At 35.0% G+C, this 21077-nt stretch overlaps 1 protein-coding gene across 2 annotated transcripts; it reads right to left on the reverse strand.

Moving 5' to 3' along the window:
- Nucleotides 1-1350: 1350 nt before the first annotated feature.
- LOC110821178 (topoisomerase II-associated protein) lies at nt 1351-20710 on the reverse strand. Of its 2 annotated transcripts, XM_088220865.1 has the most exons (6): nt 20196-20710; nt 19423-19568; nt 18958-19048; nt 15953-16009; nt 8736-8799; nt 1351-4099 (listed from the first exon to the last, which is right to left on the reverse strand). In XM_088220865.1, exons 3-6 carry the CDS (start codon nt 19021-19023, stop codon nt 1986-1988), a joined length of 2301 nt encoding a protein of 766 aa, XP_088076991.1. In that variant the 5' UTR covers nt 19024-19048; nt 19423-19568; nt 20196-20710; the 3' UTR covers nt 1351-1985. The 2 variants fall into 2 exon arrangements, with proteins under 2 accessions (XP_088076991.1, XP_021906600.2); XM_022050908.2 differs by lacking the exon at nt 18958-19048 and having other exon boundaries at nt 20196-20709.
- Nucleotides 20711-21077: the final 367 nt, after the last annotated feature.

Genomic DNA, 21077 nt, shown 5'->3' on the forward strand with positions numbered 1-21077 from the left:
ACAATTATAAGAATTTGATTAGGTAATTTTTTGTATAATAATTTTTATTTCTTTTTCTGTGATGTAATTATATCTATATATTGCCTATGAGAAAAGAAGAATAATTATCTTTAAATTATTTACAAACTCTATTGTTTCACAGTGCGCAAATTAGAAGGCCATAAGCAAAGAGCAAAAATATTAAACAAATAAAATTCAAAGTCCGAACTTTAATTGTATATAAAGTATTTTTGCTTATTAAAATTGTGTCTCTCTTTCCTATTAAAAAAAAAAAGTCTCTGCAGAAGACTTTAAAATGCATTATGTTATATTATTTTGGTATAAGTGATATTTATTTATAAGGAAAATTTATTCTTTAGAATTTAGTTTTTAATATTTTTTTAATACAATTTAATCTCGTAACATATTTTATTTATTTATTTCAAACGCATAACTTCCTTCTATTTTCTAACTAAAACTGTTTGAATATTTAAAAAGAATAACTCAAAAAATGAATCTGATTAATTAATAAATAAATAAAGATAAAAAAATAAACTTACCACTATTACTGTTGGTTTATTACTAACATATCAATTCAATTAATCAATTAAAATCATTTATTTGAGCTATTCGTTACACTATTTATTAAGTTAGCTTTTTATGTTAAAAAAAATAAAAGAAAATTGAATATTTTAGACAAATAGAAAAATTCAGAAATTAACTTGTAAGGAAGAAAAAAAATTAGGACCAAATTGTAATGAGCACTAAAATTTGGAAACCAATGTGGTTAGTTTGTCTTTTATTTTATTTTTTATATATATACATATATATATAATAATAATAATCGAATCTAAATAATGAAAATAAAAAGAAGTACATACCAATTACCAAAATGAGTTTCTTCAACTCTCAATAAGGTATAATATGTTAATAAGAAGACTATAAGCAGTAGGCATTAAGAAAGCAGTCGACTTAATTGTGATTGATTGGATTGTATAAATGGAATAATAAACAACTTAGTAAATTGCTATAAATACTTCAAAGACCTTCTAATAAAATGATATAATAACTAACATATGTGAGAAAAATTAGTGGTCTGTGCAAATCTTTGTGCCTGAAAGATTACTCCTCTTAAATTTAAGGAAAACAGTCTCGTGTGGCTAATAGACAAATTTGGAGATGACAAAATATCAAGGTCTATTATTAAATACCAACATTATTACGTTTTGGGTGTACTTGAAATGACAACTTTAGCTTTTAAAGATAGTCCAATCATAATAAACATATTATTCTTAACACACATTTTGCATAGATGGGTAGAAAAAGAATGCTGCAAATTTCTTAAGACTAAAAATCTAGAAAGGATTCGAATTTAAAGCAAAACCCACTATTACAGATAGGCTTAGATTTCATTACGGTTCAGACCACAAACTTCTTCCCATTTGAGGACACTACAGCTGATATCCATGGCTTTATTGCCATTTACTAGCGCAAGGCCTATTTTATCAAATAGATAAACACAACATCCATCCCACCTCCTTGGAAAAATAATAGAACAGGAAAGTGAGAGATCCCATCTTCTGTACTGAACCCTATACATACTAAACCCGCTACGCCTCCATGTCAGGAATTTCACAGTAGAGCACCAAAATTAGCTCCCATAGTTGAAAAAATTTAAAAAGAAAATCATAGCAAAAACTAGAAGAGGACTAAATCGCAGCACAGTTCTAACATAATACACATACGCCTGCTTGTTTTGCCGAAGCAGCAGCATGGAATTAAGCAAAAACAAGTAAACATTTAAACTCAGAAATCTGAAAGGACTGAAAACGGTACCATGGATCCACCATTCACAGCCCTGTTCCTTATTAGATGTTGCAGAGGAACTTTGTATAACACATGTACCCCATAATTCCGTTGATCCAATGAACACTTTCATCGCATTTTCAACCTTCTCATCATTGACCGGTTCACTGGCATGTATTTTGTTCATACTTGCATCTCTATCAACTCGGCACCAACTCTGAATTCATTTGACCACCATTGCCAGCTTCATGACTATCGAGCATGGAACGCTTCAAGAATTCCATCAAGACCCTTTTTTGCTGCTCGTTAATATGAGGAAAACTTGCACGTAAAAGTTCAATAGGCATTTCCCTAGCAATAGCTTGGGCAGCATCTGACAACTCAACAGCTAAATTTGGCGGAACCTGAGAACGCAATGATTGCATGACACTATCAAATTTGTTTATGCAATACTTCATGAAAAGGTTAAAGATCTCGTCAAATGAAGCACGCCAAAGTGACATATTAGCAGTGTTGTAGTTTGTAGCACGAAGCAGTTCTGTTGCCCTGTCAAGCACGGATTTAAGGATAAGAGAAGCCCCATCTCCGGCAGAGCTCCCAACAGGACGAAGTGGGGGCTGCTCAGAGGAACAAACGACTGCTGCAAGACAAGCACTAAGTGCACCAAGATCCATTCCATGAACACATGATGCAACAACCTTAGCAAGATTATTAGTTGTTTCTGCAGCACCTGGATCTGCAGCAAGTACTCCAAACAAGAACCTTAAATGACGGAAGATGGCCATGCAGACAATTCGCATAAGCTCCCCTCCTGGAAAAAGCAGCTGAAGGTATCTTGCAAGGAGCTTCCTGCCTTTAGGAAGGGAGACTAATCTCAAGAACACAAGATCATCCTGTGGAGCAAGCCCCACTGTGTGGCCATTCTTGCCTAGTGGGTCAACCAGTTGGAGTGATGCTGCCAGACCTTCCAACAAGGCATGTCGCCTCTGTCTCAACTCATTTCCACCATCTTGGAATTGATTGAATTGTATAAAACGATCGATATCATCTACATCAAGAAGGAGACATAAACCATCCTCAATGGTAACTCTAGCCGCAAGCATAGGTTCCTGTTCTAGGGGCATATCAGAAACCTTCTGCTCAGAGTTGCCAGTAAAATTTGAATTAGGAGGGTCCACTTCGAGAAGGGGACGAGGCCTACGAATTGAAGAGAAAGGAACCCTTCCAAGAGCATCAACCTGGAGGAAAGCATGAGGTTCATTATTAGCACGTGCACGGGAAGGAAGATCCCTTAAGTGAGTTGGACAAAAGTGATGCCTCAGCTTTGCCCCAGCAGATTTTTTTGCAAGACAAGCCTGATGATAATAATCATCTACATATGGATCATTACAGTGAGTTGCTGCCAGCTGCATCCTGAGAATATTCTCAATTTCATCAGCTGTCATGTATTTTGATCGAAACTGTGGCCACCCACTGTCACTCTTAAGGCCACCAGTATCAGCACCTTGAGCAAAGCGTAGATTCTGTCTATTTCTCTGAGCTGATTTTGGCCTTTGATCTCTTGGATCACCAAGACCAAGAATTGCATCAAAATTGCTCATCATCGGTGGGGATGGGGAAAGATGAGGATTGAATAGTTGTGACTGCAACCCCGGTAAATGGCCCAGTGATGATTGGACTGGATGGTGCATCCTATGTTGTGGTGGTTGCATCTGTGAGATTAACTGTGGAGGTACCAAACCATTTTGATGAGAGAATTGTTGTTGAGGTAACTGTTGTTGCAACATATTGCTCAAGAGGCTGGAGTTATCACCAGGATAAATACCGGTCCGATTCCACTGGCTTATTGGTCGGTTACTAACAGAGAGAGCAGGGGCAAACTGAGGCAACGTTCCCCCAAACTGCGACACCTGATGCATGCCTGCTAATTGAAGATGAGGGCTAGAGAAGGGAGACAGATTTGGGGAAGATGCCATCTGCGGTCCACCAGCAAGATATGGAACATTCAGGTGGCCTGAGTGGTGATTTGGCGACGCATGCTGTGATCTGCCACCTGGAGGAGGATATGAAGTATAAGAAGATTTTGGCACAAGAATTGGTTCACTGGAGAAGTGTTGATGATGTTGTTGCTGCTGTTGTTGCTGCTCGGGATATGAAGATGTTCTATATATATTAGGAGGTTCTGCAATATGAGAAGATGAGTATGGCTGTGATGACCATCGTTTGCCTTCTGGAATGCTTTCAGAGTCATTTATATGCCGATCAAACCAATTAGGGAACTCCTCCCCTTGCCCCCACTCGCTAACAGATGAACCTGGAAGAAAAATGACAAAATATTCAACAGAAGATAACAAGTACAAGTTCCAAAGACAAGTAAACAGTACAATAACTTCAACCATTTACTAGGATAATGTCAGATTTGCTTCATGCACACTAAAGCATATATACTGCCTTACCTTCATATGGTACTAGATGCCACCAAATGTTAATTGTTTGCTTCTCTTGCGAAAGAGATGTGATGAATCAGAAATGACTACTAAATTGGAATATTATTCATTTCATAATAAACCCCACTGATTCAGCAAAACGAGGAAAATGCCAGTGATTGGACTGAAAATGTTAACTTTTTTAGAGAATAAAGAAATTTGTTTTGGATTGAACTGAATTTAATCGGAAAATTAATAGGCATAGCAAAAGGCAATTACATAGTTAGACTCAATCCAAACCCACAATTTTAACTCAAATGGAAAAGGAAACCAAAAAAAGAAACATAATGACCATTGTCAACAAATTGACTGAAATAGATCATTTTAGCAATTAATAGTATTTATTATAACTAGTAAAACCTCAATCAATCTCCAAAAAGTAACTCCAAAACGAGGACCTCAATATATAACTAATAAACAAATCAATAAAAAAAATTTCCTTTCTTATTCATTTGAAGAACTAATGAAATTATGATCAGATTACATTTTCAGCTAGCCCTCAGCTTTGTTTGTAATAATCGACTATCTTACACTTTCAGTTGGAGACACGGATAACGATGTTCCTTTTATGACCGGAAACTCACACGCCTCATACCTCATCTTTCATAAAGCTTTAGAAAAAATATTTCATTTTCCTTTCCATTCCAACAAGCAATCAATGCTTGAAACATAGATTAAGATACTTAAACCCCACAAGTTGCATTTTGTTAGAAAGTAATAGAGTTACTTTTTTGGCCCAAAAGAGAAACCACAAAATAATAACTGTCAGAGAAGAAACCACCAAATTTTACCTTGGAAAAGGTCAAACTAAGGGAGTAAAATATTATTTTCTCTAAAATTATCTTTCGATAGAGAAGGCAGTTTCGCAACAATTAGAAGAGGATAATAACATTACTTTAACAACCGTGTAGATCTCATGTCAGTTAAAGCATGTTGGAACACATGCACATTCTGTGATAAATTAAAGGAGTTAATTTTTTACTTAAAAGAGTTAATGCCAAAACAGTCAACTATTACGAAACATGCGAAAAGGTTTTATTGTGAAAACAGCCAAACAACTTGCTAAAACTGTACCCTAAAATTATTTTCTTTCGTAGACAGGCATGTGACGTTATTATTCTAAAATGAAAACAAAGCCCTCTATTCCTGTCCTGCCCAACCTCTACACAATATATAGGAAGATTACTAGAACCACATGAGCAAGGCATACTATACACGATGAGCACAGAGGACAGCTGACATTATTGATAGAGATATTTGTAAAAAATAGTAAAAATTTATATCATGAATATTATAATTTACATTATTCTATATATTGTTAAGTTTATGTGGATATTAATAGGACAGCTAAGTAAATTTAATACATAAACAAATAAGAAGCTAAGAAGTTAGAAACAAGATGCCTATTTTGTACCTTCTTAACCCACTTTTAATAAACCAACAAGCATCCTATCTTTTATATTACAAAACACGAGATATTAGAACAACATGCTTAAAGCAACGTTATAATATAGTCCATCAGATACACCTCCTTAGCAACTGAAAACAAGATGCATCATCTTAACACGCAAATGTACATCCAAATGTCAAAACATGCCTAAAATCCCTACTTGCGAGGGGCCTAAGAGATTGATAGTTTGAGAAAATCATGATTTTATGTGTATATTATCTTAATTCTTCACATAAAGGAACAAAACTATTCCTTTAGTTGAAGGAGTGGTAGGCTGAATAAGACATTCTTTTGGTCAAATTTATAATGTGATAGTTGACAAAACTTTGCAAATACTAGGGTTATATTTTGAACAATCAACATTGTAATATAATTTGTAAATGAACTCTTATGTTTGGAATAAATCACAAACTTGTAATATATTTTATGTGACTCAATTTGAGAATGCATTTTCAGTCTACTAGCATTCTAGTAGTTTTGTTTGTATGTCAAAATATTATTTATGGCTCATAATCACCTATCTTTAAACTCCCTATTTATTTCCAAATTTCACTAATTTTGCTAAATTTTGAAATCTCTTGCTTTCTTTCCACTTAGAATTCATTCGGAATTCAATTTTTGTGTTTGGAACAATTTCAAATGTAAAAACTAAAATTGGTAAATGAATTTCACAAATGCTCGAAAATTCATTTGTTCCAAAGCACACCCTACCACTAGTTTGTTTCTGCCAAACATGCATGAATATTCATTAAAATGTTTTTGGCAGAGGAATTTACCAAAATTTCAATAACGTATTTGAGTTTACATAAAAAAAAGGGCTTCAAGAGCTGTTCAAATAACACTCTAGTTTCTGAAACCCTCTTGTTTATATTTGTCCTCAATTCTTATCCAAAGTTGTTTCTAGAAAAAAAAAAAATTGTTTTATCAGAATGTTTCTAGAACATTTCTTTTGAGATAAAGAAGAATATAGCAATAGGCATTCAGCGGGTACCATTTTTACAACAATTTTAAAGAATCTCTATTATATTCAAAACATTTAATGCATATACAAAAATCTACTTTAAATGGAGACCAAGAATTTTCTCAAGCAATCAAGGAATAACATACTTGTTAGCAATTCTGGGAGATCGGAGAATATGAGGAGTTATTGAGCACTTTATCCCCTATTATGCTGGATGGGAAGCCTTGACGTTCCACAATGGCATCTCATATCGAATAGGCCGTTCACAGTTAAGTCCTTCTATGAGCAGTAGTTTAAGTTCGAAAGTAAATGGCTTTATTTTCCCATTTCCATAAATGTGGAAGACCAGAGTCCCTCCCCATGTTTTGTTGTTTGCCTGGAAGATAGTAGGGAATGTTTTCTCACAATAGATAATTTGTGGAGGCGAGGCAAGATATTGGTCAATGCTTGTTATTTTTGTAAGAGGGTAGAGGTCTGAGACTTGCAACCATGTTTTGCTATGATGTCATGCGGTTTACAAGTTCTGAACTATGGTTTATGGGTTGTTAGACATCAATTGGATCATAGCAGATTAGGTAAGAGACGAAATTCACGCATAGAAGTGCATTAGCGGCCAAAGAAAACAAGTGGACCTAATACCACTCACTATCTTTTGGGTTTGAGTAAAAAGGCTTTTGACAGAGTTGAAGATGTAGATAGTTTTGATATACTTAAGAATAGATGATTCCAAACCCTTGGAGTTTTTTGTTAGGAGGTCATCCTCTTATTCAATGGAGGATTTAGTGGACCTTGTTGATACTTTGACTAACTTGTAAATTTTGCACATGGGTGGTATCCCCTTGGTACCTACATTGATATACTCTTTACACTTTATATTTAAAAAAAAAATCATATTTGTTAGTAGTTAAAGATTGTTCTCTGGAAACCCTCGGAATCTATAATCTATTAACTATTTGGGTTATATTTATTAACTTTAATATATTATTTTTGAGAAATCAACTGTTATAAATTTATTGATAATGAATTTTTTCTAGAAGAAATTTGTTGGTAATGAATTAATATTATATTCTTATTTTAAAAAATATTAAATTTATTAATTAATGAAACACAAAGTTAATAAATATACTTACTGAAAATGTTATTCACCTCCCATAACACAAATGATTTCGCAAAGCAACTCTGCTATATTTTTTAAAAGCCAAAAACAGCTGCTTTTACTCAAAAGCACCTCTGCTTTTAGTATTTGACTAATTTCTGGTTTTTGACAGTAAAAGCGGAAGCAACAATTCAGCTAAACAAGCACTTCTGCTTTCAACTAAAAATGCTTACGGCACATTGAGCTCATTAGAGCTAAAAAGCTATATGGGATTGGGAAAAAAAAAGTTCATTGCAAATTATAGTGAATTACTTCTTAATTATCCATATATTAATGATATTATTACTACTGTTTAATTTAATAGTATGTCATTAGTATTTTATATAATTTCTTCACATTTTAAGATTTACTTTTTCCATCTCAAACGAATAAGTGCATCCAACAGGTAAGCTACCCATCGGCTCTACTATTCTAAGCTTAAAGGTATCAAGTTTTCTTTTATTAAAAAAACCATTTCAACCAATTATTTAATTATTAAAAATTTATAACATTTTGTACCTTATGTAGGAATCTAGATGCCATGGAAAAAATCAAAGAAGGGTGATGTCAACTCCTAGTATATCACTAAATACATACAACATAAATAGCCATGTCCAATCTAAGCAAATACCCACAATCTAGAACCATGGTTTTCCATTGCTGCTTACTGTCATCATGTTATTCATAAGCCTATGGCAACCACCATAAAAAAATAAGGCAATCAGAAGTTCAAAAGGAGACCAAGAAGGGAGAAAAAGATGAAAGAATGAACTTAACATATACTACCCAATCATAATAGAAAATACACAATAAAACATCAAATGTGTGAAAAAGAAAAAGAAAGTAAATCTTTCTGAATTAATAATGTAAGATGATGATTGAAACTTCATAAGAACTTCATTAAAGAGAATTACTCACTTTCTCTGGATCCCCTATCACCAATTACCCCTGCGCCTCTTGGTCCACTAACATCCTTGTTTAACTGCAACAAAACCAGCAATATAAGACAACAACAAAATTAGAAACCTGCACTTATAAACTAACATTTGAAAGATTCAGACAATGCATCAAGACAGGCCAAAAGCAGGATTCTATGATTAAACCATATAGAGGCAGTAACGAAACACATAAGCTATTTTCCATATGAAGAATAATTTTAAATATATTGAGATGTGTTATTCTCACACACAGACACAGACAAATTACTTATTAGTGTAAAGATAACATTAAAATAAACATCCCTCCCCTATTTAGAAAAGCAAGTTGAAACTCTGGCCATGCATGGAAATAATAAAGTAAAATGCAATATTTTTTTTTTTTACCAATGATGATCTGTTGAGAGATCTATATCGAAGCCAATAGCCTCTAATAATATGTAACTAACAGCATGATAACATTTTAAGTCCTAAAAGTCATAACAAAAGAGGCATTGCTGTAATTAATGGACAACCCAAAGGCACTGCACAACAAGAACTATTTCTCACATAGGGAAGAGAGGAGGAGACCCTTTTGCTTGGTAATCAGAATAGAAGTCCTAACTCCACAAACTTATCAAAATAAGTCCGAATTCACAAAGACCAGGATCAGCCTCTGAATTCAATTAACACTTGTCTCAAACAAATAACGGCTTCTTTTGAGATAAAGCAACCGCTAAATTTCAAAAGATAAACAAATTGTTAACAATAAACTAATTAAAATTTAGACTAAAGAAATTTGAAACATATACTGTGAAAGATATGCTCCCCCAATAAAGGGGAGACATGCCAACTCTCAGTTGGCAACAAACATTAGAGTTTGTGTATACAGATTGCCCCCTTGGTGCTATTTAATACTGTAATTTCTTCTTTAAAAAAGTTAAAGGCCAAAAAGCACACCAACTTAATGCATTGGTCATTTAAAAAAAAAAAAGAGTAGATGAGCCTCTGGTGCATTATAGATTCTGAAAATCCTTACACTGAAGTTGGTAATTGCATTTTGCCAAAAACATTGAAGCTGACAAAAGAGCATACATCTGACTAGGGAATACTCATGTTTTTTTTTCTTCGTAGAGGTAAGTAAAGTCTACAGCTTGCAGGGTCTGAACTTGAATGTCACCAATGGGGATGGTAGGAGGTTATAAATAAGGCATAAGGCCTTGGTCTATTTTTTTGTTGTTTAATGGATAATGGGTTGAAATTTTAAGTAACTGCTGTTCTTTTGATAGACAGGAAAAGAAAAGGCAGGAAAATGGTAGCCAAAATATACAGCTTCTAGCCCAACTGTTTAATTAGAAGAACAACCATTACTAATACTCTAATGCAGAATGGATTAAATATGGATTACTTAAATAGATTTGAAATCATAAATCTATTAAATATAGAACCTCTGTAAAATTGAGGAGTCTAATATTATAATTTTAGTAACTTTAGGATTTTATTGTTATTAGTATTTGGTTTTCCTATTTGTATTAACAGTTCAGGTGGCAGCCAAAACTAGATGGGTTACAGTTTAATGAATTAGACAAGTTGAGCTAATAGTCGCTGGAGAGAGCGTTTACTAACAAGGAAATCCTTGATGGTCTCATGTATTGCAATAAAGATGCTCCAGGGCAGATGGGTTCAATATGAACTTCATTCAAGAAAAGTTTGGCATATTGTCAAGGATCATATTATGGAGATAGTCAAAGAGATGCATGACTCAGGTTCTTTTTTAAATTCATCATTCGTGGTACTTATTGCCAAAGTTGAAAGAGCAAGAAATATGAGAGAATTTAGACCCATAAGTCTGGTTGCATGTATATACAAGCTCATTTCAGAAGAATGTTCAAGGTGTTGGCAAAAGTCATTGGGAAATGTCAGCATGCCTTCGTGGAGGGTACGCAAATATTAGATGCGATAATGGTGGCAAATGAAGTGGTGGATGATCTTATTTATAGAAAGAGGAAATGGATGTTATGCAAGTTAGATATGGAGAAAGCTGATGATAATGTAAATTGAGAGTTTGTCAACTATATGCTGAGAATGTTGGGTTTCGAAGAGAAATGAAGGAAATGGATGCATACTTGTATTACTACCATCTCTTTTGTTGTGTTAGTGAACGAGGGTCTCTCCTTTTTTTTCAAGGCGTCCAGGGGATTGAGGCAAGAGGATCTATTGTTACCTCTGCTGTTCACTATTGTTATGGAAACACTGAACAAGTTATTGATAAGAGCGGGGGAGTTGGAGTTCTTTACGAGAGTGACCGAGGAGGTGACCCATCTCTTTTTTGTGGATGACTCACTAATCTTTTGGCAGCCGGATGAGAAGATAATACTCAATCTTAGGTGTGTTCTCCTATGCTTTCAATCGGTGTCTGAACTCAATATAAATTTGTCCTCATGACAGAGGGGATGATGCGAGATTGGCTGGTGTGTTGGGTTGCAGAACAATAGGACTTCCTATTAAGTATCTGGGGTCTCCATTGGGGTCCAACTCCAAGAATGAGAAAATTTGAAAACCATTGATTGAATTGTTTGAAAGAAGATTAGCTGGATGGAAAAGAAACCTCTTATCTAAAGGGGGAAGGTTAACATTTATAAAGAGTAGGCTAGTAAACCTTCCAATTTACTCCTTGTCCATAATGAAAATTCTAGTGAAAGTTGCAAAGAAATTAGAGGCTATACAGTGTTGGTTTCTATGCGGAGATGCTGAGGACAAGAAGTATCATTTGGTAAAATGAGGAGAGATCAAGAAGCCCTTGACTCTCAGGAAAAATGGTTGTGGAGACATATGAAGGAGAATGGCAGGTTGTGGAAGAGAGTAATAAATGCTAAATGGGCGATTACTAGATAGCGGTTGCTTCACAAGGGCGAACGCTAGAACCCAAAGGGTGGGTTTATAGACGAGAATTAGCATGGGGAGACAAAAATTTAAGGAGCGTGTCAGTTGGAAAGTGGGGAGAGGGAATAGCATTTTGTTTTGGCGGGATGAGTGGGTTGGAGTGGGAAGCCTTAATAATCAATTCCCTCATATTTTTGTCATTTCTTGATTCAGAAATTATAGTGGAGTGGAGAAGGTATACAGGATTGGTGGTGGTAAAAAGAGTGGGAGGTTAGGGTGAATAGGAATCTTAATGATTGGGAGATTGAAAAATTTGAGGCACTGCTCCATTTACTCTCTATGGTGAATCACAACAATTACAAGGATCAATCAGTGTGGAAAGTAAAGAAGAAAGGAGAATTCACTGTCAAGTCCTACTATAATCACTTAGTGGGGAATAACGGTGTGAGCGCTACTAGGTTTCCAAGAATTGCATTCTTTGCGTGGGAGGTGGGAAGAGTGCATTTTGACCATTGACAAACTGATGAGAAGGGATAAAATTATGGTTAATGGTTGCTTTTTGTGTAAGAGAGAAGCAAAGACCTGTAAACATATTCTTTTATGGTGTCCTAAGGTGTATAAGTTATGGATTATGGTTTATGGATTAATGGGGATCAGTTGGGTTATTGCGTCAGTTAGAGATGAGCTTTGGGTTTGAGAAGGTTCTAGTAAAGGGAGGAAAATTGTAAATCTCATTCCGCTCATAATATTCAGGATAGTCTCAAAAGAGAGAAATAGTAGAGCTTTTGAGAGGTGGAAGAGGAATGTCATAAAATTAAGGACATATGTTTACATTATTTGGGGCCTTAAGTATAACCTAGAGGATTTTGGGGACTTTATAAATATACTCACTGATTTCTAAATATTTTTGTACATATGTGGCACCTCCTTGGTGTCTCTAACTTAATATCTGACTACACTTTTTATTTCGAAAAAAAATTAACAGTACTATCTCCAACCCTATTAGTATTAACAGTTCTTATCTCATTAGGAATAGAGTTTCCAATCTTATTAGTTTTAGTATTTCTCAATTTAATCTACTCCAGAAAAATACTTCATAATATCTTTGTGCTCACCATTCAATTATTTAATAGAACATTTTGAAAAGTTTCTTAATTTTCTAGTTGCATGATGCAATCAAATCAAACTCTTACGTGTGGTGCTAAAAAACACTAGGTCTGTTTTCTACATTTTATGCCCAAATCCCTAAGTAGGCAAATCAACCCTAATTTTTCATAGATCACGCTCTATAGAATAAACAATGGAGGCTGAAAGACTATTGAATAAAGCTGATACCATAAGCTGATGTTGGAAAAAACTAAGGGACCACATATTGGATGCTAAGAAAGGCATTACCAATAAAGAAACTATAATCCCCTCTTTTGGAAGTACATGATCTAAAACCGACGCATCGATCATGGCTAATGCTTAGCCAAGGGCAGTGGAGAGAATGTACTGGCACAACTTATATGGAAAATGAGGGCTCCTCCAAGAATTGTTTTTTGTGTGGGAAATGAGTCAGGAATGTATTTTAACTATTGATAAACTGACAAGAAGGAACAATATCATGGTTAATGCTTGCTATATGTATATGCAGTCGGCAGAATCTTACAACCACTTACTTTATGGCGTCCAATGGTGTATAATATTTGGAATATGGTTTATAGCTTTCTTGGCATCAACTGGGTAATGGTGCAGTCGGTTATGGAGGAACTTTGGGGGTGGGATATTTAAGAAACCAAAAATTGTAAAGCTTATACCTCTAGCAATTTTTTGGGTAGTTTGGAAGAGATGAACAATAGAGTGTTTGATGGATGTATGGGGGATTTATTCAGAACTACAGATAAATGGATACATATTGTTGGGACTCTAATGTTGGGTCATGATCTCTATGAGTGGGATGATTTTGGGAAGATTATTGATGTACTAACTGAATTGTAAATATTTTGTACATCGATGACACCCCTTCGAGGCCTTATACTTAATATACATTATTTTTATCACAAAAAAAAAAAAAAAAACCTACGCATTAATCACCTTAAAACTTGGCTAAGATCCATCTCAGGCAGAATATACCATTCATACTAGAGTTTTTAAACATTATCTTAAGTCTATGACACAAAGATCCAATGCTAGGCATAACAAAGATGCTAAAAGGTTACTTCTTCAAATTTCTCAACAAGTATGGAGTAAGAATATACAGCTTTTAAATCCAACACTGATTCAGTACTACAATGTAAACCAAGGAACAATTGGAGTGAGTGAAGACAAGAATCAATTCTAGAGAAGCAAATAACCACTTCAAAAATAACTACACGAGTTCAAACCTTGAATTATAAGTAAATGGATCTGTTCCCTATCTCTCTCTCTTCCTCTCTCCCCCTCCCTTTCCTCCCCAACTTCTTTTGGGGAAGAGTTGGTTTGCTTCCCCTGCAAGGCCAACTTTTAACCAGTATTTAGATTCTCATGACAGTTTCTCCTTCTAGGATATTTTTATTCATTACATAGAAGTCTTCCAAAATTGTGCTGGTAGGAGACAAAGTCAACAACATTAGCATCATAGATGAGAAAGGTTTTCTTTCAGCCATAGTTTTTATTGAAGAGGAGGTCAATTGGTTGCTTAGGGTGTCTGTGCAATTTCACCGAATGAAGGATTTGAAGCTTGTGTAAGGAGCATGGTCATGGAGCCTGGCACCATTCCGGCAATTTCTAGACTTCTAAGCTTCCATGCCTAGGACCCAAGGCAGTTCTCCATGTTTCTCTTATTGCTACTTGGATGATGCCTCAAGTCTGTCTTTTGCAAACATCATAGATGCAGGCTCAGAAGAAGAGATCCGGTTTAGAGCCAAGTTAACCTGAGTTCAATTTTCATCATAAGCCTACTTTTGGACCAGGCCTACAGGCTAGATCATTTCTAGATAAGTTCAATTCAACTAAATGGAAGGCCTCTACTTTTGAAAAGGGGAAATAGATAATGCTTGTGAAGCCCAAGCTGAAGTAAGCCTACAACTGGGAAATTCAATGGGTTCTTAGCGATCAAAGAACCTCCTTTCATATCAACAGGGTCTTCATCTATTCATTGGGTTCTTTTGATGACCAAGAGGAGAGCAACTACTTGACGAAAATAAGCCTTTGTGTGCTACAACTAGCAAGCTCTTCCAGTGCTATTTTGGACAGAGAAGCATCAGTCCAAATTGTCCGTAGTGTCTGTATTCCAGCTTTCTCTGTTGTTGGGTTCAAGTTTTGGTTTTTATACTATTCCATCGTTGGCTATGGTGGATGATAGAGGTGAGATTAAAGCCACTTTCAAGGGAGAGAGTTCAGATTGGGGGTTGTTCAGCAAATTGAAGTGTGTTTTGTGCTTCAAGACGCAGTAGCATTAAGGAAGCTGGGCACGAGAAAAGATAGCAATCGATCCAAAACAATATCCAAAGAATTTGTATGCTACTGGATCCGAATCTTGAGGGCTTGGAGCATCAGGCTTCTGAGTTGTTTTATGCTATCGAGGTAAAAGAGGAGAGAAGGGCAATAAAAAAACTCTGAAATCTCCTAAGAATAAAAAACAAAGATTAGATAGAGAGAGGAAGTTGAGGAGACTTCATAGCTCCATTTATTATGATATGAGTGCAAGGACTCCGAGGTGAGAAAGTATGATGACTGTTGGCTCAATATGCTAAGCAAAATTGCATGACAAAAAAATGAAACCCCACAAAAGCTCCACAGCCCCCAGCCCCCTAAGAAAGTCACGAATTGATTATTAGTTCCAACCAATAAAACCCATAACCCGGCCCAAAAAAAAAAATATCTACAGAACTTTATTTTTCTAACATCAGGGCAAACCCAAAACTCCCAAGTGTTGCAGGTTTTTTTTTCTATTCTTTCAAAGATGACAAGCCATATCACAACCTAAGAACAAGACAAACCTACAAATTATTAGGAATTTTACCATTATGTGGTCACAGTCTCGCCATCCTCCAGATCAATATTGTTTGTGAAGAAAATTCTGAATGGTTTTGAGATCATCAAAGGGGAAGCTCCCCCTGATGCACCAGTTGGTCCCACCACTAGGCCCCATAACAAGCTGCCTACATTTCTTTCCTCATTTATTATCCTCAATTACCAAAACCAGGATTGTTTTAGCTATTCACAAATCTAAATAAGACAGATGTTTTATACACGAACATAACAGACTTCTTTGACTACCTTCAATAGTTGCGAGTTATAGCAGTTTCTAAACAACAAAACTAGAACAGAGCATAAGGTCTCTAAATAGAAATATTTAATGGCTAATGAACTAACCTTTGTAAAAGTACTAGCAAGATCGTCAATATCAGACAAGGACCTTAGAACCCCACCCTGATATGAAAAGAGAAACTGGTTAATTAATTGAGACATGTTAAACATGAACATTTAAAAGCCAAAAAATGAAATTAGAAAACTCATGTACAAGAAATAACCATACATGTGATAGTGCAGGCTCTAACATTACTTTCTATAAATTCTCGTAAAAGAAGTGGAAAAAATTATACAAATAAGAAGCTTCATTTGCATAAATTCCTTCTATAAGTAGTAACAAGTTTATCCTGCTTCAAAAGGCAAACACAAAAGACGCTCTTACAAGGCCTTTGCACATAACTAAAACCAACCCTAAAGTACGTTTTTCTAATAGGAAATCCATGTTTATTCACCAAGACTGACTGAACAACTAATTGAGGCCGTCTGAATTGAGTTCTTCTTATGCGCTTTAAGCTCATTGATTTTTCAATCCTAACAAGCTTGAGCTTGCTTTAGGTTGAAAGATATTTAGATTACCTAACTTATTTTTGGATTTTAATTGTCTTAGCTTTTAGCACTTTTCTTGCATGTTTACAAACACTGTTAACTACAAAAAAAGGAATTCAAACACCCTCATTGTTTAACTAGAAGCCTTTCATTGGAGACCTTGGCAGAAGAGTCCTATGTAAAAGTAATCAGAGATTAATATAAACTACACCCTCAAGATTCAACATTCAGCATTTAATTGGAGAAAAAACATGCATCATATTTACCTAGTACGCGGCTCATTCAGTTCATGGCAGAAAATACTATAGATACTAATTTTGGGTCCAAATGGGGGTAGGCTAAACAATTGGGTACATCATTTTCTGTTCAAAATTCAATTGCACCATTTTTTAGTTTCAATATTTATATCACAAGTAGTAGTTTGGAACTTTGATATATGCTCATTCAAGAGAAATATTGAGTTCAGATCCTTTTACAACTAGAAAGTTTATTATACTTGTATTTTATTGCTTAACAATTTCAAACAGTAGAATAAGTTAGAATTTAAGGACATAATCAATCTGTTCTAATTTCTAAGGAAAAAGTTAATATACTGCAATTCTCAAAACATGCAATTACTAATGCTATGAGTTCCAGGTATAATACAATGTACACAGCTAATAACTTATGCGATAGCTATTAAAAGTCTAACAGCCAACACTTCTAATGTACACAGCTCAGAACTAATTTGTTACAATTTTCCCCCAAAAAAAGAGCTATAAATTTCAAAAGAGAAAATTAAAGACTTGAACAGAAAAAGTAAAACTTATCAACTAACAACTATATTAATTATCTCTTCAAAATACCTTCAGCCTTCCATCAATTCTTAGTGTTATCTTCGATATCCTTCTCTATAGTGCAAAGTCATTCTTCTTTAGCTTTCTTTCTCTCCCAATCTCAAATAGTCAGAGTTATACTCTTAGATTCCAATTTTGTACATTTTATTTTCTTTTAAATCTTCCGATTTATAAATTTATTCTCCTGTACTCCCAAAATTTTAAAACATTAAAGTCCTTCTAACAAATAAGAACAGATGTTTTTTTAGAGGAAAATGCTACGTAAAAATACTAACAATGCATCAAAAAGGTGCAACCTGAATACAAAAGATGTGTAGCAAATTGCAAAAAGAAAAGTGTACCATAAAAAGACCCTCTTGTTCCTTTTTATCCAAATTAGCCAAATGATAGCCAACAGAATGAGGGAGTAAGCTTTTTGCTAGACTTGCCAACCTCATTCCCATCCCATGCCTGTAATCCACCTATAACAAACCACTTGCTACCAAAGACAGACAACAACCAGTCTTTGTATAAGGCCACAGAAGGCAACCACATGCACCACCATCAAAATGGTAGGAATCTAGGGGGGCTAAAAGAGAAATCATGTAGTCAATCTCCCAATTATTAAGATTCGTTTGAAAAATTGATCCAAAAGAAAGAGCTAGCACCATTACTGAACACTATCATTGACCAAAGGTCCACCTTTGAGTGGTCTATCACCATACCACACCAGTTCACCTAGAAGCTCAATGCATGGCCATTATCAAGTCTAAACAACAGAAAATCAATAAAAATTCCAATCCTTATGAATCCACTTTTAAATGCCAGTGCCATAACTCTAGTTGTTCCTCGATGTCCTCAAGCCCCTACTATACAACCCGTTTTTTTTTGAGATAACCTACTATACAACCCATCTTAGCATTAATCACCTCTTTCCACAAGCAAACCATGAAATTCCAAAGCCAAGTCAAGAAAGTATCAAAGCATTGTTCATAACAAACAGAAAAATTATGCCAAGATCCTCCAAAGCAATAATCTTTTTGCTGAATACCAATCCATAAGATGGTAAGACCTTAGCTCGTCATAGTTCCCCAAATAGAAACAAATATTATCTCTCTAACTCTAAAACTCCCTATGACCTTGGCACGATGGCCCAATGGGCATGCTACCAAGCACTCTTCGAGAGTGCTTGGGTTCAAATCTTAAAAAGGGCTGTTCCCACCCTAAAAAATTCATTTTCTTCCCCATTTTCTTCCCCAAGCCTCTCATCTTAAAGACTGAAATTGCTGACCCATGTTGAATGAAGGTGATTCCAAACAGCGAACCAAATCAAAATTTGTGTTATTTTGCTCAAAGTGACAGAAAGCAATTCAAATAACTATACTTTTACTGCCTACAATTCCTAATGGACCAATCTTCATTTAAACTTCTTATCAGAGAGAACAACCTTCTGCCAAAAACTACAAGATCAATTCAAATGACCCAAATTAATATGGATCCTTTTGCCACATTTTTTACGAAGGTAAACCTTAGAGAACCTATGTCAGCCCCTAAAGCTAGTACCTAGTGAATCCTGAAGGTTCACATGACACTTGACCAACCTACCAACTGGAAAGTGACACCTATTGTAAACTTGATGCACACTTAGGAGTCCAAAAGAAACTTTACAAGTCATGTAAAACATCGTTGATCAGACAGGAATCTTACATTGGAGCATAATATTGAATGTTCAAGGAAAAGCAAGTGCATGCTGGAGTAAAGCATGATGTTCATCTTAGATCCTCAAGAGTAAATTATGCTTCCATGTTGAAGAAAAAGGAAGAAAAATAGAGTTAAAATGAAGATACATGGATGTAAACCAAATGTTTTTGAACCTACATGCACGTGATGATGCCACTCTTTCTTTAGTATGCTATATGAGGTAACCAAATCCTGATTATAAAGAAAAGAGATAGAAAAGTGCAAGAACCCAGCTCAAGGATATGAAAAAAGCTTAAAGGGAATGCAGGAGAAGATGGTGGAGGCAAGGGAGAAAAGAAAGCGAGAGAGAGAAAGAATAGAAGACCAAAATCAATGTTATCCACATTACATATTCTATGTTCTTCAGAATAACAACTGCAGAATGTTTCAAGATTACAGAAAACCTGAAGAAGAGAAAAGACAAAACTCAACCTCTTCTCTATCAAAAAGGAACTCTTCTTCATCTAGCCCAGCTGCAGGCAAGTCATCCTCTTCATCCTCCAAGCCTCCCAACTCAATTTCCTCACCAACGTCTTTTCCAAAGAAAGCATATTGGGATGCATCGAATACGGCACCTCCTGCATACAAAGAAAAAGAGTTTTCAAAGATACAACTAACAATGCAGTGCCAACCCAACCAAGCACCAGATAAAGATGTACTCCATAAATGCACAGGGAATTAAATGGGATACTCAAAGCTAAAATGCCATGAATAATTGACATGCATCTGCAAACACTGAACCAATATAGTATTGGAATTTACACCACGGCATAAGTAAACTATAAGAGTTTCTCATTCAAATATAAAATACAATACAGAACTTGTTTAAGATTCACTGTTACATTCACTTCGTTACGAAACCCAGAAAATTATATTAACTTCAAATGTCGAAATATCATAAATTTCCATAGTCAATAGCCGAGTTCTCTCTTCTTTTTTTTTTCAATTTTCCTTTTTCTCTTGGGCTGGGAGATGCGGGGATGAATAGCTACAGTCAAGCTTAAACTGATCATTGACCCAGAAAAAACGAGAAAAGAAAACTCAGTAGGATGACAGTAGCTAGTTTTTTCGTCGACTAATCAAGATATTACCAGAAAACTAGATCCCAATTAACAACACCATTAAAGCAACAAATCGACAAATGGAATCACATTGGAAGAAATCGAATCAAGAATAAAAGCTGGGAAAACAGAATAAAATCGAACCTGTATTGTTATCTCCAAATTGCTTAAGATCCTCCATTCTGGGAGTTTGTTGACTACTACTGCCAGTCCCAAACCCATCCATCATATATACACCTCTCAATTACAGTAAGACCGAGAACAATCGACGCCAGGAACAATCGAAGCGAAGTTAAAAGAGCAAAGAAAAAAAAACCCTAATTAACGATTAAAAATTTTGAAATTCAGGCAGAAGGTAAAAATTCTAAATAGAAGCGCCCAATAAAAGCTAGAAATCAAAAAAATTCAGCGGTTTCTAATATATCCAAAAAAAAAATTCGGAAACCCATCAAGTAGAAACCCCCTTAAATGAAATCTGTAGGGCTTCTATCGAAGATCTGTACAGGTAATTGGGCAAAACTTTTCATGGCTGGAAGGTTTTGGTTTCTTAGCGAATATGCTTTGGCTTAAAACGAAAGAAGAGAGAGAAAGAGAGAGGAACCCTAGGAAGGGGATAACGATGGTGATTTATTATTTTTGTTACAGATAATAATAAGCGTAATGGAAACTGTACCTTTATATATATATATATATATATATGTTGTAGTGTTAGTGGGTACATGTAGATTGTATATAAATGTTGTACAAAAATAGTGTGTGTGTGTGTGTGTACAAGGAGATTGTATATTAAAGTGGTACAAAATTAGTGTGAGGGCTTTTATTATTTATTTGGTCGCTCGTGTTGGACATGGATTGGACGTTGGATTACTTTTTTAGTTTATATGAGAAAAAAAAGGAAAAGCATTAGAAATCTGCCTCTCTTTTTATTTTTTATTTTATAAATTCTTCTCAATTATTAATTCTGTTGACTTTATAGTATAAACTAATTATTTTTTTATTTTTTTTGTTGATTACAATATGAAAAGA

The sequence above is a fragment of the Carica papaya genome, chromosome 5, assembly GCF_054855325.1.
Source record: "Carica papaya isolate Zhongbai chromosome 5, ASM5485532v1, whole genome shotgun sequence".
In the NCBI taxonomy this organism is placed as follows: Eukaryota; Viridiplantae; Streptophyta; class Magnoliopsida; order Brassicales; family Caricaceae; genus Carica; species Carica papaya.

Bases quoted from the DNA above. Each gene is read 5' to 3' on its own strand.
- LOC110821178 (XM_022050908.2), bottom strand. From the start codon at position 20,280: ATGATGGATGGGTTTGGGACTGGCAGTAGTAGTCAACAAACTCCCAGA. The intron at 16,010-19,422 runs GTTGAGTTTTGT...TTTTCATATCAG, and splicing joins TCCTTTTTGATAGAGAAGAG to GGTGGGGTTCTAAGGTCCTT. The intron at 8,800-15,952 runs GTTAGTTCATTA...GTTTTGTTGCAG, and splicing joins TTGCTAGTACTTTTACAAAG to TTAAACAAGGATGTTAGTGG.